A 14521-nucleotide genomic window follows, 5' to 3' on the forward strand; every position below is an offset into this window, starting at 1 on the left:
CCTCATGGAAAGGAAACAATCAAACTTCCTTAGGCACAATGCTGAGGAGATTGATGAAGACATCTGAACAGGCAGCAGCAGTTGTGAAGAGCAAGAGAGTGCTCAGGTGCCCTGGGTTTGGGCAGAAAGGGCAGCATGGGGAAGCACAGCAGCTGTAGCCAGGGGTGATCATAGAAGGGTTGGCTTGGAAGAGACCTCAGAGATCAGTTCTAACTCCCTGCCATGGGCAGGGACACCTCTCACCAGCCCAGGGTGCTCAGGGGCTCATCCAGCCTGGCTTTGAACACCTCCAGGGGGGTTGTGGAGCACAGAAGCACCCAATGTGATCAAAGATCACATTGGGTGCTTCTGTGCTCCACAACCCCCCTGGGCAACCTGTGCCAGTGTCTCACCACCCTCAACCTGTGCCAGTGTCTCACCAACCCTCAGCCTGTGCCAGTGTCTCACCACTTTCATCCCTTTCACAATCACTGAGCTTTGCCCAGCACAAAGTCTGAAGCAATCTGATGCTGCTTTGCATCTCATCCACTCTAGTTACAGCTGTCAGACCAAGTTATGTCCTGTCTGGATTCATAACAGCTTTAATCATGGTAGTTTGTTTGTTGGTTTTTCATATGTTGGCTCCAAAAAAAAACCCCCCACCAACCCCCCCAGTTCTGCTGCCTGAAGACTTCTCCTTTCCAATGGGGGCTCCCCAAGAAGTGTGAAGCTGTACTGGCACACTCCAAACAATCTGTCATGCTGCTTGAGAATCCTAAAGAGCAGCCCCTGGAGCCCTTTGATATTCCTGCTGCTTTCATCTGCTAATTGAGTGTGAGAAGCTCTGGTAAGAGTTTTTTATCCTCTGACAGTAACTTTATTATTGCTGCAATCAAGTTGGTTGGGAAGTGGTTGGGATGGCAGCAGTCTGGAGGAGCCCTTGGCACTGCCTCTTGCCACCAGCAACACCCAAATGTCAGCTCCCATTGGGGACAAGAGCTCACCCTAGGACAAGAGGTGTGCAGTCACCTGGGACAAGAGCTCACCCTAGGACAAGAGGTCACCCTGGGACAAGAGATGTGCTGTCACCTGGGACAAGAGCTCACCCTAGGACAAGAGGTCACCCTGGGACAAGAGATGTGCTGTCACCTGGGACAAGAGCTCACCCTAGGACAAGAGGTGTGCAGTCACCTGGGACAAGAGCTCACCCTAGGACAAGAGGTCACCCTGGGACAAGAGATGTGCTGTCACCTGGGACAAGAGCTCAGCCTAGGACAGCAGCAATCAGTGGTGTCCCCATTTGGATGTTCACCACCAAGGAGATAAGGCTCAGTGTCCAAATGGGAAGCAATAATCAGTGGTGACCCCATTTGGGTGGTCACCACCAAGGATCACATTGGGTGATTCTGTGCTCCACAACCTCTCTGAAGTGTTCAAGGCCAGGTTGGATGAGCCCTTGAGAGACCTGTTCTAGTGGGAGGTGTCCCTGCCTGTGGCAGGGGTTGGAACTGGCTGAGCTTTGAGGTCCCTTCCCACCTAACCCATTCTGTGATTCTATGAAGCTGCCAGCCTTGGGCACTGCTTCACCCAGAGTACATATTGGGTGCCCCTAACGTGGTGGCACTGCAGGGTGTGGAGCAGGCAGGGGAAGTGAACACAGCTTGTGAGAGTGTGTTTAGAAGTCACAACGTGATGCTGCCAAGGCCAAGCAGCAAAATGACCTCAATCATCCACTCTGATCAGAAGTATTTCAGTCTGCAGCCACCAGCCCCCATTTGAATGCCCAATTCCCTTTTCCTTTGGCATGTGTCCTTGGTTTCCCAAGCAAAGGTTAATCCCCATCAAGTGGCAGCTGTTAAAAGGCATTAATTTGCAAGGCAATGCAGATTTGAGCCCGAGTTGGGTCCTTGTGTTTAACAGGATCTGCTGCAGCATTGTTCACTTGTTACAGCAGCTCTCTCCCAGCACACACTTGCTTAGCTGATTGGGCCTTTAATTCCTTCCATGTTTCCAGAGCTTCCCATGGCTTAAGGATGGGCAAGGATGTAATCCAATTGCACTTCTGTTGAAGCAGGCATTTATCTTCCATGCAGATGTCCAGAGCTTAAGCCTAGAGCTTTCAGTTGGACTAAAGTGTTTAGAGCCTCCAGGGACCTCTGCAGAAGGGAAAAAAACATATCAGAGGCTCCTGCCTCAGTTCTACCTGAGGCTATCAGCAGAGCATAAATCATGCATCCAAGGCCCTGATAACAGCATCCTCTGAATGTGTCTCTGTTCCACTAACCAGAGGAGCCTTGGTGCATTCCACTCTCTGCCAGCTTAGCCCAGGTGACAGCTGATGGTCTCCAGAGGTCACTGCCAACCCTGCGACAGTCATTTCCCATCCCCTGAGCCTGCTCATTGCTATGATCTGGAGGATCTGAGCCATGTTTATCAGATGAGCACTGAAGGACTGAGGGGTTTGGTGCTTCTGAAAGTAGTAGGTGGTCACCACCAAGGAGTTGGGGCTCAGAGTCCAAATGGGAAGCAGCAACCAGTGGTGTCCCCATTTGGGTGGCCACCACCAAGGAGTTGGGGCTCAGTGTCCAAATGGGAAGCAGCACTCAGTGGTGTCCCCATTCATGGAGTCAGAGAGTCACAGACAGGGTTGGTCTAGAAGGGACTTTAAAGATCACCCATCTGTCTATGGGCAGGGGGTTGGCACTGGGTGATCTTTAAGGTCCCTTCCAACCTAAACCATTCTATGGTCCCTTTGACTGCTGAAAGCCAAGATGAGCAAGCTGAGTTTCTGCAGCCACCAGGGAGCACACACTGAAGGCTGTCCCTTGGTGCCAAGAAGGTTCCCAACATCACCAATCCAGGCAGTCCCCACCAGTCAGTCACTGCAGTTAATGTGATGGCTGGGGTGGGCTCACAGCAGCAGAGCATTATTCATTAACCAGCAGCTGAGTTAATCAAGACAGCACAAGTAATTTGTTGGGATAAATATTTCATTAGCATGTCCATCAATAACAGCCAAAGGAGAGGCTTTCACTAACTCATTCAGAAACCTTGGGGGGGGAACTCTCTTGAAGGATCTGTAGAGGGCTTCATGTTAATTGTACTGTAGAGGTCATAGAGGCACAGAATGGCCTGAGCTGGAAGGCACCTTGGAGATCATCTAGTTCTGACCCCCCTGACGTGGAGCCAGCCAGCCCTGCCATGGCTCGAGGGCCCATCCAGCTGCAGGCACTGAGACACTGGGCACAGCTTGGTCCCTGCCCTCTCCAGCCTCTTCCACAGCTGGTTTGCATTTACCTGGCTCAGAGCAGCAGGGCCACAAAGTGATGTGCACCTGCCAAAGGCTGTGGCAATGGCTGGGTGTGATGAGCCCAAAGGTCTCTCCCAGCCTCAGCAGTTCTGATTCTGTGAACACCACCCTGGGAAACTGGACCCCAGGAAAAGCCAGGGAGGCTGGCAATCATAGAGTCACAGAATGCCAGGGGCTGGAAGGGGCCTCCAGAGCTCAGCCAGTCCAACCCCCTGCCAGAGCAGCATCTCCTAGACCAGATCCCACAGGAACAAACCCAGGAGGGGTTGGAATATCTCCAGAGAGGGAGACTCCACAGCTCCCCTGGGCAGCCTGTGCCAGGGCTCTGTCACCCTCCTAGGGAAAAAATTCCTCAGGTTTCCATGGAACTTCCTCTGCCTCAGCTTCCACCACTGCCCCTTGTGCTGGCACTGGCATCACCCAGCAGAGCCTGGCCCCAGCCTCTGGCACTCACCTGCACACATTGATAACCACTGCTGAGGTCACCTCTCAGCTCCTCCTCTCCCAGCAGCACAGCCTCAGCTCCCTAAGGCTCTCCTCATAACAGAGCTGTTCCATTCCCTTCAGCATCTTTGTGACTCTGTGCTGGACTCTCTCCAGCAGTTCTATGTCCCTCTTGAACTGGGGGGCCCAGAACTGGACACAGTACTCCAGATGTGGCCTCAGCAGGGCAGAGTAGAGGGGCAGGAGAACCTCTCTCGACCTGCTAACCACAGCCCTTCTAACCCACCCCAGCATGGCATTGCCCCCCTGGGCACCAGAGCACATTGCTGGCTTATGGTCAACCTCCCATCCCCCAGGACCCCCAAATCCTTCACTGCCTTCCAACAGCTGAGTCTGCTCCGAGGGGAGCTGAATGAAACCACACTGCTAAAACAGCAGAGGTGAAAGCCCTGGGGAGGGATCTGCAGCAGGACTGTGCTGCAGGCTGGTGACAACTCCCATTCACAACTACCTCAGATTTAGCCTCCTGTAGCTTAATTCCCCGTGGGGAAGACTAATCCCTTGGGGGAGGATTAAGCTCCAGTGCACTGGGGCCTGGTTGTTTCTGAATGGGCAAGACCACACAGGGATTTAATGCACTTTATCTTACGTGCATTGATTTCACAACCTCACTTAATTCATCTTAACCTGCCCCAAATTCCCTTCCGTGGCCAAGCTTTTTTGGCTGCAGAGAAGCTTCTGGAGCTGCTGGTGCAGCCCAACCAGAAAGCAGCAGGCTGGAATGATCTGTGTGGCTCTGAAGGAGCTTATACCTGTCCAGATACTGTAAAATTACCTCCTTCTCAGATGGTTGATGTGTGGTACCCTCAGAGGAGCTGCTTTGAGCAGGTTTCTTGGATGGAGCAGAGAAAGAGGAGTTTTCTTAACACTCATCTCCAGGCAGTTCCAGTCCCCCAGGAGCAGGCTTTGCAGGGCTCTCAGGCAGCACTGCTTGTGTGCAGCTGCACAAGCAGCGTTTTCTCAAGCATGCACAGGTCTGGGCAGTGCAGCTGAAGAGGTTTCCTTGCCCACTGGGGTTGTCCTTTTCCCTGGTGTCCATATGGAAAGCAAAGGAGCAGCATTTGCACTCCCTGATCCTAAGGAGCTGAATCCCATCCCCTCAGAGGCACGAGTGACACAAACCCAGGCTGAGGAGGGTGTTTTTGTGGAAGCGGCTGTAGAAATCACAGACTCATAGCATGGCTTAGGTTGGAAGGGACCTCAGAGGTCATCTGCTCCAATCTGGCCAGGTCCCTCTGCAGGGCTCTCCTACTCTCCAACTCGTGCAGAGGGCTCTTGTTCCTCAGGTGCAGGAGCCTAGAGCTGCCCTTGTGGAACTTCATTCAGCACTGAGCTAAGCCTTGCAGAGTGTTTGATGTGTTCTGATGCCTGCTTCTCCTCTCCTCTCCTGCAGCTGGTGGGGTTTGTCTATGCCTGCTACGTGATCAGCATCTTCATGGAGGAGGAGGACAGCTGTAAGTACTGACCCCCACCTCTGCAGCCCTGCAGGCACAGCTCCTGGGGGTAGACTTGGTCTGGCATCAATTGCCAAGCCCAGGAACTGAGCCTGAAAGCTGGCTGAAGCTGGCATTAGGGCACAAACCAGCTGTGCTCAAAGATGGACTTAGGTGCTGCCACCTGCTCTAGGTGTCAGGACTGTACTTGGGGAACTGGAACAGGCTGACCAGGGAGGTTGTGGAGCACAGAATCACAGAATGATGTGATCACATTCTGTGCTCCACAACCTCCCTGGAGGTGTTCAAGACCAGGCTGGATGAGGCCTTGAGCAATCTGACCTAGTGAGAGATGTCCCTGCCCAAAGTGGCTAATCTTTAAGGTCCCTTCCAACCCAACCCACTCTGTGACTCCCTGAACCACTCCCATGAGCCACTCTGTGCATGGACATTTCACTCTTGCTGTTCCTACACTGAAATCTAAATCAAAGCCCCTGAAGCCATCGAGTCTGTGGCTCTCCATCAGCAGAGGAGATGGCAAAGGAAGCCATGGGCCACATGCAGGGGCACACTGCCCAAGCAGGAGACACTCAGAGCTAACTGAATGGCATCTAAAATGCTCATCCCAGCTGCTCAGCCTGCCTTTGCCCAGCAAAGCCTTAGGGAGTGGCCACCTTGTCCAAAACCTCTGCACAGTGTCACCTCTGATGGGCAGAAGTGTGGGGCAAAAGCCACTGAATGGGCACTAGAAGCTCAAAGAGTCAGGGAATCATAGGATCATGGAATTAAATCACAGAATCATGGAAACAGGATTGTGGAATCAATGAATCATGGAGTAACAGAACTATAGAAGCACTGAGTCTTAGAGTCAGGGAATGACTGAACCATTAAATCATGGAATCATGGAATAATAGAATCATGGAATTGTGGAATCATGGAGCCCTAGAATCATAGAACCATGGAATTATGGAACCACAGAATAACAGAATCATGGAACCATGGAATCATAGAACCATGGAACCCTGAAATCATGGAATCATAGACCCATGGAACCATAGAATCATGGAATCATAGAACCATGGAACCACAGAATCATGGAACCATGGAATCATAAAATAATAGGATCATGGAACCACAGAATCAGAGGATGCTAGAACCATAGAATAACAGAATAACAGCACCATGGAAGCACTGAGCCCTAGAATGCTAGCATGGTATGGGGTTGGAAGGGATCTTCAGAGCTAGAAGCCCAAGCAGCTGCAAGAAAAGGGCAACTGAATGCATTTTGCCACGAGGCAGCAGCTGCTTCCCTCGGGTGGCTGCAGCGATTCTATCCTCTTTCTGCACCGGTTTGCAGGGGGTAACTCCTCAGCCAGCTGAGAGTCAAAGCCTCCCTAGTTAAATCTACTCTGCAATATTCAGTGCACCAAGTTCACCCCAGCCCTTGGTCTGAAACCCATCAGGCAGGCTTAAAAATTCCTAGCAGCTGCCTGCTTAGCCTCCGTGCGGTGCTCAGCTGGCTCTGCAGCCTGGCATTTCAGCTGCTGGGCACCTCTGAGCAGGGATCATGCTGGAGGAAACACTTCTTCCCAGCCACTGCTCTCCTTCCCTGGGCTGCAGTTAACTTTTACTTAGAAGGAAGATGATAGCAGGTCAGGAGGGATGAAAAAGCAGCCGTGTAAAAGGCAGGCTGCTGTAGCGAGGTTAATCCCTTCCATCATTCAGCCTAATGAAAACCTCTATTTATATCTCTTCCCTTCATTTTGTCATCTCTTCCTCTGTGGAGCCATCAATCTCCCTAAGCCCTTTTCCACAGGACAGAAGATGTGGAATCTGTAATCATAAACCCCTGTCACTGTCCTGTTTGGGAATCATTTTCTCCTGAAAAATGAACTCAGAAGCTGGTGGCTGCTTTGTGGGAGCTGCTGAATGGGTTTAGTAAGGCAGAGCCTGGAGAGCAGGCAAAGGAACGCTGGTAAAAAACAGCATTCAGCTTCTGAAGAGCTTCTGGACTGCCTGGAGAAAGAGCTGGGGGCAGCACTGCTGCTAAATACTGGGTGATAAACAGGGCACTGAGCTGTGTCAGAAGTGAACCTGTGGAGTGGGAACTGAGCTGTGCCAGGAGAAGGCAAGAATGAAACCAGAGGGGGAGGTCTGCCATAAAACTACAGCTGTGAGTAAAGCATTCAGTGTAAAACCAAGACTGAAACACCAGAAGGTCACAGAATCCCTCAATCCCAGCATGGCTGGGGTTGGAAGGAAGCTCTGGAGATCATCCAGTCCAACTCCCCCTGCTAAAGCAGGGCACCCACAGCAGCCTGCCCAGGAGCACAATGGCCAAGTGGGGTTGGAAACTCTGCAGAGGAGACTCCACAACGTCTGTGGGCAGCCTGCTCCAGGGCTCCAGCAGCCTCACACCAAAGGATTTTCTCCTTCTGTTCAAGTGGAACCTCCTGGGCTCCAGTTTGTGCCCAAACAGATGACATTTAGTCACCTGTAAGCATCTAACTCTTGATCCTTAAATTAAGGCTCAGACCTTCATTATTGTTTACTCCTGTCCTAACTAATCTGGAATGAGGATTCAGATTAGAGGGGATGGATTATTTTCACTGGGGGCTCCCTGGCATCTCTTAGCTCCATGCACTGCTGCTCTCCCACTCCCAAACATTCACTGTGCCCTTTGGTTTTGGTTTGGTTTTTTTTTTAACCAGCTGCTTCGATTCAAGCTTCTACTGAGCTAATTTAATATTGATTTTGCTTTAGTCTCCACCTTTCCACCTCCTTGGCCTTTCCCTGTGAATTAAATCTGCTTTTAACTGGCTGCTGTGCCAGCCCCCAGCTGCCAGCACCTCTGCTTCTCACTTCAATTGCAGCTATTGTTAAATCAATCTCACTCCAGCATCCAGCAGCCCTCTCCTGAGCTTTCCACTTGACATCACCTTCAGAACCACACAAAGGTAGGCTTGGAAGGGACCATCTATAGGCTTAAGTGGTGCCCATTCCTGTCTCTTCTTTTCACTCAGCTCCTCCATTCAGAGGCTCACAGGGTGTCAGGGGTTGGAAGTGACCCAAGGAGATCATCCAGTCCAAGCCCCCTGCCAGAGCAGGACCACAGAATCCAGCTCAGGGCACACAGGAGCACATCCAGACAGGCCTGGAAAGGCTCCACAGAAGGAGATTCCACAACCTCTCCAGGCAGCCTGTGCCAGGGCTCTGGGACCCTTACAGGCAAGAAGTTGTCCCTTGTGTTGAGCTGGAACCTCCTGTGCTGCAGCTTCCATCCATTGCTGCTTGTCCTATCCCAGGGAGCAGTGAGCAGAGCCTGTGCCCCCCTCCTGACCCCCAGCCTTCAGATAGTTACAGACATTGATTCAATCCCCTCTCAGTCTTCTCTTCTCCAGACTAAGCAGCCCCAGGTCCCTCAGCCTCTCTTCATCAGGCAGTGCTTCAGTCCCCTCATCATCCTCCTTAGCCCTCCACTGGACCCTCTCCAGCAGATCTCTGTCCATTTTCAACTGCTCCCCTCTGGGGCTGCTCTTTAACAGCAGTCCTGGCACAGAATGGCTGTAGGCAGCTCTCAGAGACGTGGCACAGAGATCATTCTGGAAAGGCATTTTCCTATTTGAGTGATTTGGAGGTTCTGAGCCTCTTTCTAACAGCTTTGATCCTCCCTCATCACACTGGCAGCCATGCCCTTGGAAAAGAACCTCTCTTGAATGCCTGATGTTAACATTCTGGCTGCTGCACCAATGAGAGTTAAATAGCAAAAAGCAAGTGGAAACTCCTGCAGCAGTGCCCTTTTGAAGGCAGCTGGTGAGAGGATGGTTCCTTCAGCACAGCCCTGCAGAGCAGTGTGGTGCTCAGGAGTCAGGGCAGCTTTGAAAGCCACCATCTATCTCCACAGATGAAGCCTGGGATGGAAGAACCTTAATAATGACTGTGGACCCCTGAAATATTTCCCTTCTAGCTTCTAGTAATGAAAGCTTAAGTAAAAGGTTGTCTCTTAGTAACTGTCTCCCACTTTAGCCTGTTCTAACCTGATTACCATCTGCTAGCACTTGATAGAGACAGAGCAGCAGTGTCGAGGGCCCTGCAGCTCCTTTGACTCCTTTGGTCCTCAGCATAAAGGAGAAGCTGCTGCTGGGACCCTGCAAAGACCTGGTAGTGATAGGACAGGGAGGAATGGGCTGGAGCTTGAGGGGGGGCAGATTTAGACTGGAGATTAGGAAGGAATTCTTTGCAGCGAGGGTGGTGAGACGCTGGCACAGGTTGCCCAGGGAGGCTGTAGATGCCTCCTGCCTGGAGGTGTTTAGGGCCAGGCTGGAAGAGGCAGTGCTGGGTTAAAGGTTGGACTCAGTGGTCTTAAAGGTCTCTTCAGACAACCCTAAATGCCATCTGTCCTTGGTGTGCCCAGGAGCAAGTGTGAGGCAGAGGCTTTGTGCAGCACAGCCCTTGGCAGGCACTGTCCCCATCAGCTTCTCCCTGCTAGCAGCAGCCCCTGGCTGGGCAAAGCTGCCCTGAGCTTGAGAGAGTGCCTCAGGGAGCAAAGGCTGAGCCGGGGAGGGCCAGCAGCGAGCAGGACTGGGGCTGGGCTGGCTCCCAGCAGGACCCCCACTCAGTTTCTCTCCTGTGTGTGCATTGCTATTTTTTTTACCACAGTCTGTCCATATTTCTTTTTCAGTTGACCTCCTTCCATTCCCATTTGCTCATTGCTGGCACTCTTGTTGTATTTTCAGTTGATTTCATAGGTGGACTTGACTCATACTCCTACCGACAGCCCCCCCAGGAACATGTTGAGTTAAAGCCTGTAGGTAAGGTTCTGGTCCTGTGGACCACATTAATCCTTCTAACTGGACTGCAAGCTAACCCTCTCCTGAAATCATCTGGGCATCAGGTTACTAATTGCCTTTTAGTTAGCACTCAGTTAAGAATTAATCCACCTAAAGCACAAGTGAGGACACTCTGGCATCGAGGCCGGAGCTGCTAAAGCAAGGCTGAGGAGAGCTCAGCCTGCCTGCCTCAGCTAACACCAGGAGAGGCTCTCAGGGAAGGGATGGTCTCCCTGCTGACTTTTTTAGGGAGAAAAGAGCTGGGGTTTGGCTGCTCCTGCACAAACCTTGGTGAGATGAACCCCTTGATGGAAGAGCAGAACTTCCACCTTTGTCTAAATCCTGGCTGGAAAACTGGTAGCTTTTCCACCAGCTCCTTAAAAACCATCTGTAGAGCTTCAGTGGAAGTTCATCATCTCTTTGTCACTACTCAGGTGGTCCCTGGACTTCCCCTACTCTGTAACCTAACAAGTTTGGATGCATCTCAGTTCACCTGGTATAAATGGAGGGTCAGACTCGACCTTTGGAGGTCCCTTCCAACCCAACCCATTCTATGACATGGGAGGTCCTTTCCAAGCTAAACAATTCTATGATTGTGTGCTGCAGCTGAGCTCTGGAGACATCAGCAGTAGATGCAGTTTGCAGAGGCTCAGGTAAGTTCAGACAGATGCTGTTCCAAAGGCTTAGTGGTGAAACTCATCTAGAAACTCTGCCCAGGCAGGTTGTGGATGTCCCCTCCCTGGAGCTGTTCAAGGCCAGGTTGGATGAGGCCCTGAGCAACCTGGGCTGGTGGGAGGTGTCCCTGCCTATGGCAGGGGTTGGAACTGGATGAGCATTAAAGTCCCTTCCAAGAACCTATGAAACTGTTCTCAGATGCCTGGAAGTGGCCATTGCCCTGATGCTCCATCATTAAACTTCCTTTTCAAAGGTTCAGTGGCAAACGCTTGGAAACTCCCCTGAGATGCTTGGCAGTGGTTGCCTTGCTGCTTTCTCTTTCTGCCTCTCCCTGGAGGTGTTCAAGGCCAGGCTGGATGAGGCCTTGAGCAACCTGGGCTGGTGGGAGGTGTCCCTTTCAATGTCAGGGGGTTGGAACTGGCTGAGCTTTGAGGTCCCTTCCAACCTAAACTATTCTATGACTCATTCTAACTCACCTTCAGGTCTTTCATGCTTCTCAAAAGCAGCACAAGATCCACCACTGGAAATGATTTGATGGCTTCACTGCCTTTTACTCTCTCATCAGCAGAACAACAATGCAGCTGAAGGTTTTTTCCCTCCTGATGTAGTGAAATCCAATCAGCTCCTGGGAGTTAATGCAAAGTGGACAATTGCTACCCAAATCTATTCAGCTGGCCCTTGGCACCTGAGCCTTGCTTCTAGCTTCATTCAGTATTTTCCCCCCATGTTTTTAAGTCTGTTTTATTCATGCTGCAGCTTCCAGTTGGTAGAAATAACAACAAAAAATGTCACTCAGATTCAGTGAGTAAATACTGTAAGATTATAAAAGCTCAAAAGAGGGAAAAGCCCTTCCACAGTGAGTTACAACAGGAAAAGAGATCACATTATGACAACAGAATGAAGCAGTGAACAGTCTGACACAGCACTCAGTCCCCTCTCTGCATGGGAACCTGTATTTGTTTCTAATCATTCACTAAATGCCTCTTCTGTGGCATTTTCTAGAGGGAAGATAACAGCAAAATGGGGGCATGACCATTCTGAATTAGCTGGGCAGGTGAAATTGGCCACAACAACCCTAAGCAACTCTACAGGCTGGGCACAGAGTGGCTGAGAGCAGCCAGGCAGAGAGGGAGCTGGGGGTGCTGGCAGAGAGGAGCTGCAGAGGAGGCAGCAGTGCCCAGGTGGGCAGCAGAGCCAATGGCATCCTGGGCTGGCTCAGGAGCAGTGTGGGCAGCAGGACAAGGGAGGTTCTTCTGCCCCTGTGCTCAGCACTGCTCAGGACACCCCTGGAGTGCTGTGTCCAGTTCTGGGCTCCTCCACTGCAGAGATGCTGAGGTGCTGGAAGGTGTGACTGGCATTGGAATGGGCTGCCCAGGGAGGTGGTGGAGTCTTTGTGGCAGGAGGTGTTGAAGCCAAGGCTGGCTGGGGCACTTAGTGCCATGGTCTGGTTGGTTGGGCAGGGCTGGGTGCTAGGTTGGGCTGGCTGAGCTTGGAGCTCTCTTCCAACCTGAGTGATTTGATTGTATCAAGTTGGTATCCAGGAGGAAGAATGCCACAGCTACAACATTTAAACCTCTCCCTTTTAAGCTCTTAAACCTGCATTTGGGTTTATTTTAAGGTATTGAGTGAATAAAAGTTTAGAGAATAGCAAACATTATCATTAAAAGAGAGGAGGAAGAAAAGGCATTTTCACACCAGACTAATAAATCAGAAGAATCAGAGACACTGAGAGCTTGTTCTTTGGCAGCAGATTTTGCTTCAGCAGCTCAAAGGATGTGGGGGCTGTTGGTGAGCTTGCAGTGCTGAAGGATAAATGGCATCTCCCATTTGTCCTCTGCTCTGCTGATGCCACATCTGGAAAGTTGTGGCCATTTCTGAGCCACTCAGTTCAAGAAGAACCTGAGGGACTGCCTGGAAGAGTCCAGCCCAGAGGCACAAAGCTGCTGGAGGCAGTGGAATATCTCCTGTGAGGCCAGGCTGAGGGAGCTGGGGCTGGGAGCTGGCAGCAGAGGAGCCGGAGGCTGCCCTCAGTGCTGTGCTGAAGATGCGCAGGGCAGTGCTGGGAGGATGCAGCGAGGCTCTGCTCAGGGGTGGCCAAGGGCAGCACAAGGGCCATGGTGGGCAAGCTGGAGCAGAGGAAGTGCAAGGGGAGCAGCGGGGGCAACTCTGTCACTGTGAGGGTGCTGAAGCCTGAAGCAGGCTGCCCAGAGAGGCAGTGGAGTCTCCTGCTCTGGAGCCTTTCCAACCCCCTCGATGTGTTCCTATGTGCCTTGCCCTGGGTAATCCTGCTCTGGATGAGCTTTCAACCCCTAGGATTCTGTGACTTCCTTGTGCAGCTGGGAGGACCCTCTGTAGCCTCTATTACTGCTAGCAGTCTAACACTGAAGGCAAAGGGTAGAGAGAGAGGATCTTTACCTAAAGAGGGAGAAAATGCACTCTCAGTGCTCCAAGTCTGAATTCAAAGTCAAGTTTGGTGGCAACAATTGGTCTGGTCACTGGACTGTGCTAGAGATTTGCAGGTGCTTCCCTCTCTGCAGCCTTCTTGACTTCCTTTGATAAGTTAATTGCTGCTTGTAGCAGTTATACAGAGTCTGAGAGTCGCTTTTATCCCTTCTGGTGTCCAGGCTGTGAACAACTCCCACGTCTGTGCTCTAGGACTGAAGATGAATAACGTTTGTTAATCACATCCCAAGCCTTAATCAAGGTTACAGATCTGCCAGCACTTTAATCCTGGGGAAAATGAGCATGATGCCTGTCACAGATAAAAGCTTGGCTGCAGCTCCCTTCTCCTCAACCCCTTTTATTGCCCTTATTTAGTTCATAAATTAACTAAACACAGCTCAGGGTTCTGTGGCCTCATCCAAGCTGTGCAGAAGACAATCTGGTGGTATCAAGTACTCCTCTTATCTCTGCTTAGTGCTGCCATCATTACTAATTGTTAGCAAGTCTAAGCTTGGTTTTCCCTTTTCACTCCTCAGAAGAGCATCAATTTGAACTTGTTCTCAGAGGGAGATACTTTTAAATGCATAGATGAATGATCAGAGCTGCTCTGTTTGCTCTTCCTTCTGCCTGCAACTCCATCAGGGGACCAGGCAAGGAGAAGCAAGATTTGTGCCCTGGAGCAGGCAGTTCGAGATGTGTAAAGCAGGATAGGAGAGGGAGTGGGATAACAATCATCATCTTCTCGTTGGGAATAAAGCAGCTGGACAAGGGCTGAGAGAGGGGATTCTGCCCCTCTGCTCTACTGTGGTGAGGCCTCACCTGCAGTGCTGTGCCCAGCTCTGGAGCCCTGCACACAGGAAGGACATGGATCTGATGGAGAGGGTCCAGAGGTGGCCACAAGGAAGCACTTCTGCTATGAGGACAGGCTGAGGGAGTAGGCTGCTGAGCCTGGAGAAGGCTCCAGGGAGACTTCAGAGCTGCATTTCAGTATCTGAAGAGGACCTACAGGACGGCTGGGGAGGGACTGTTCAGAAGTGGCACTGGTGAGGCCACACTTTGAGTAGTGGGTTCAGATCTGGGACTCTCACTCCAAGGAGGACACTGAGGAGCTAGAGCAGGTCCAGAGGAGGACAACAAAGCTGAAGGGTCTGGAGAACTGAGGAAGCTGAGAGCAGACCTCATTGCTCTCTACAGCTCCCTGAAAGGAGGCTGGAGCCAGGTGGGAGCTGGTCTCTTTTCCCAGGGAAGAAGTGCTAGAAGAAGAAACAGCCTCAGGTTGTGCTGAGGTGGGGGTTAGGTTGGGTATTAGGAAAAACTCTCTTTCCTGAAAGGGTTGTCACTGATCTTTG

The 14521-nt window shown here is 51.4% G+C and overlaps 2 protein-coding genes across 18 annotated transcripts in view; one reads left to right on the plus strand and one right to left on the minus strand.

The window, feature by feature from the left end:
* Window positions 1–14521, plus strand: part of NKAIN3 (sodium/potassium transporting ATPase interacting 3) — a 115144-nt gene that overhangs the window by 99589 nt on the left and 1034 nt on the right. The window contains exons 5-7 of one of the 6 annotated variants that reach the window (XM_064170803.1): window positions 5187–5247; window positions 9963–10037; window positions 10490–10603. The exons of 3 other annotated variants lie outside the window; for them this stretch is intronic. In XM_064170803.1, the coding sequence (XP_064026873.1) occupies window positions 5187–5247; window positions 9963–10037; window positions 10490–10518 (165 nt within the window). In that variant the 3' untranslated portion in view covers window positions 10519–10603. Of the gene's footprint in view, window positions 1–5186; window positions 5248–9962; window positions 10038–10489; window positions 10604–14521 lie in introns of those variants that run through there. 2 more of the 6 variants (XM_064170805.1, XM_064170807.1) reach the window with 2 other exon arrangements.
* The window catches only part of GGH (gamma-glutamyl hydrolase), a 39089-nt gene that overhangs the window by 5433 nt on the left and 19135 nt on the right, over window positions 1–14521 (minus strand). For 2 of the 12 annotated variants that reach the window (XR_010308398.1, XR_010308397.1), the window contains exon 11: window positions 13146–13387. The exons of 3 other annotated variants lie outside the window; for them this stretch is intronic. Coding sequence is in view for 1 of the 9 variants with exons in the window: in XM_064170797.1 (XP_064026867.1) it covers window positions 2058–2135 (78 nt within the window). In the remaining 8 variants the exon portion in view is untranslated. Of the gene's footprint in view, window positions 1–1957; window positions 2136–10766; window positions 11356–12296; window positions 13388–14521 lie in introns of those variants that run through there. 7 more of the 12 variants (XR_010308399.1, XM_064170797.1, XR_010308402.1 and 4 more) reach the window with 5 other exon arrangements.

The sequence above is a fragment of the Pogoniulus pusillus genome, chromosome 34 (genome assembly GCF_015220805.1).
Source record: "Pogoniulus pusillus isolate bPogPus1 chromosome 34, bPogPus1.pri, whole genome shotgun sequence".
In the NCBI taxonomy this organism is placed as follows: domain Eukaryota; kingdom Metazoa; phylum Chordata; class Aves; order Piciformes; family Lybiidae; genus Pogoniulus; species Pogoniulus pusillus.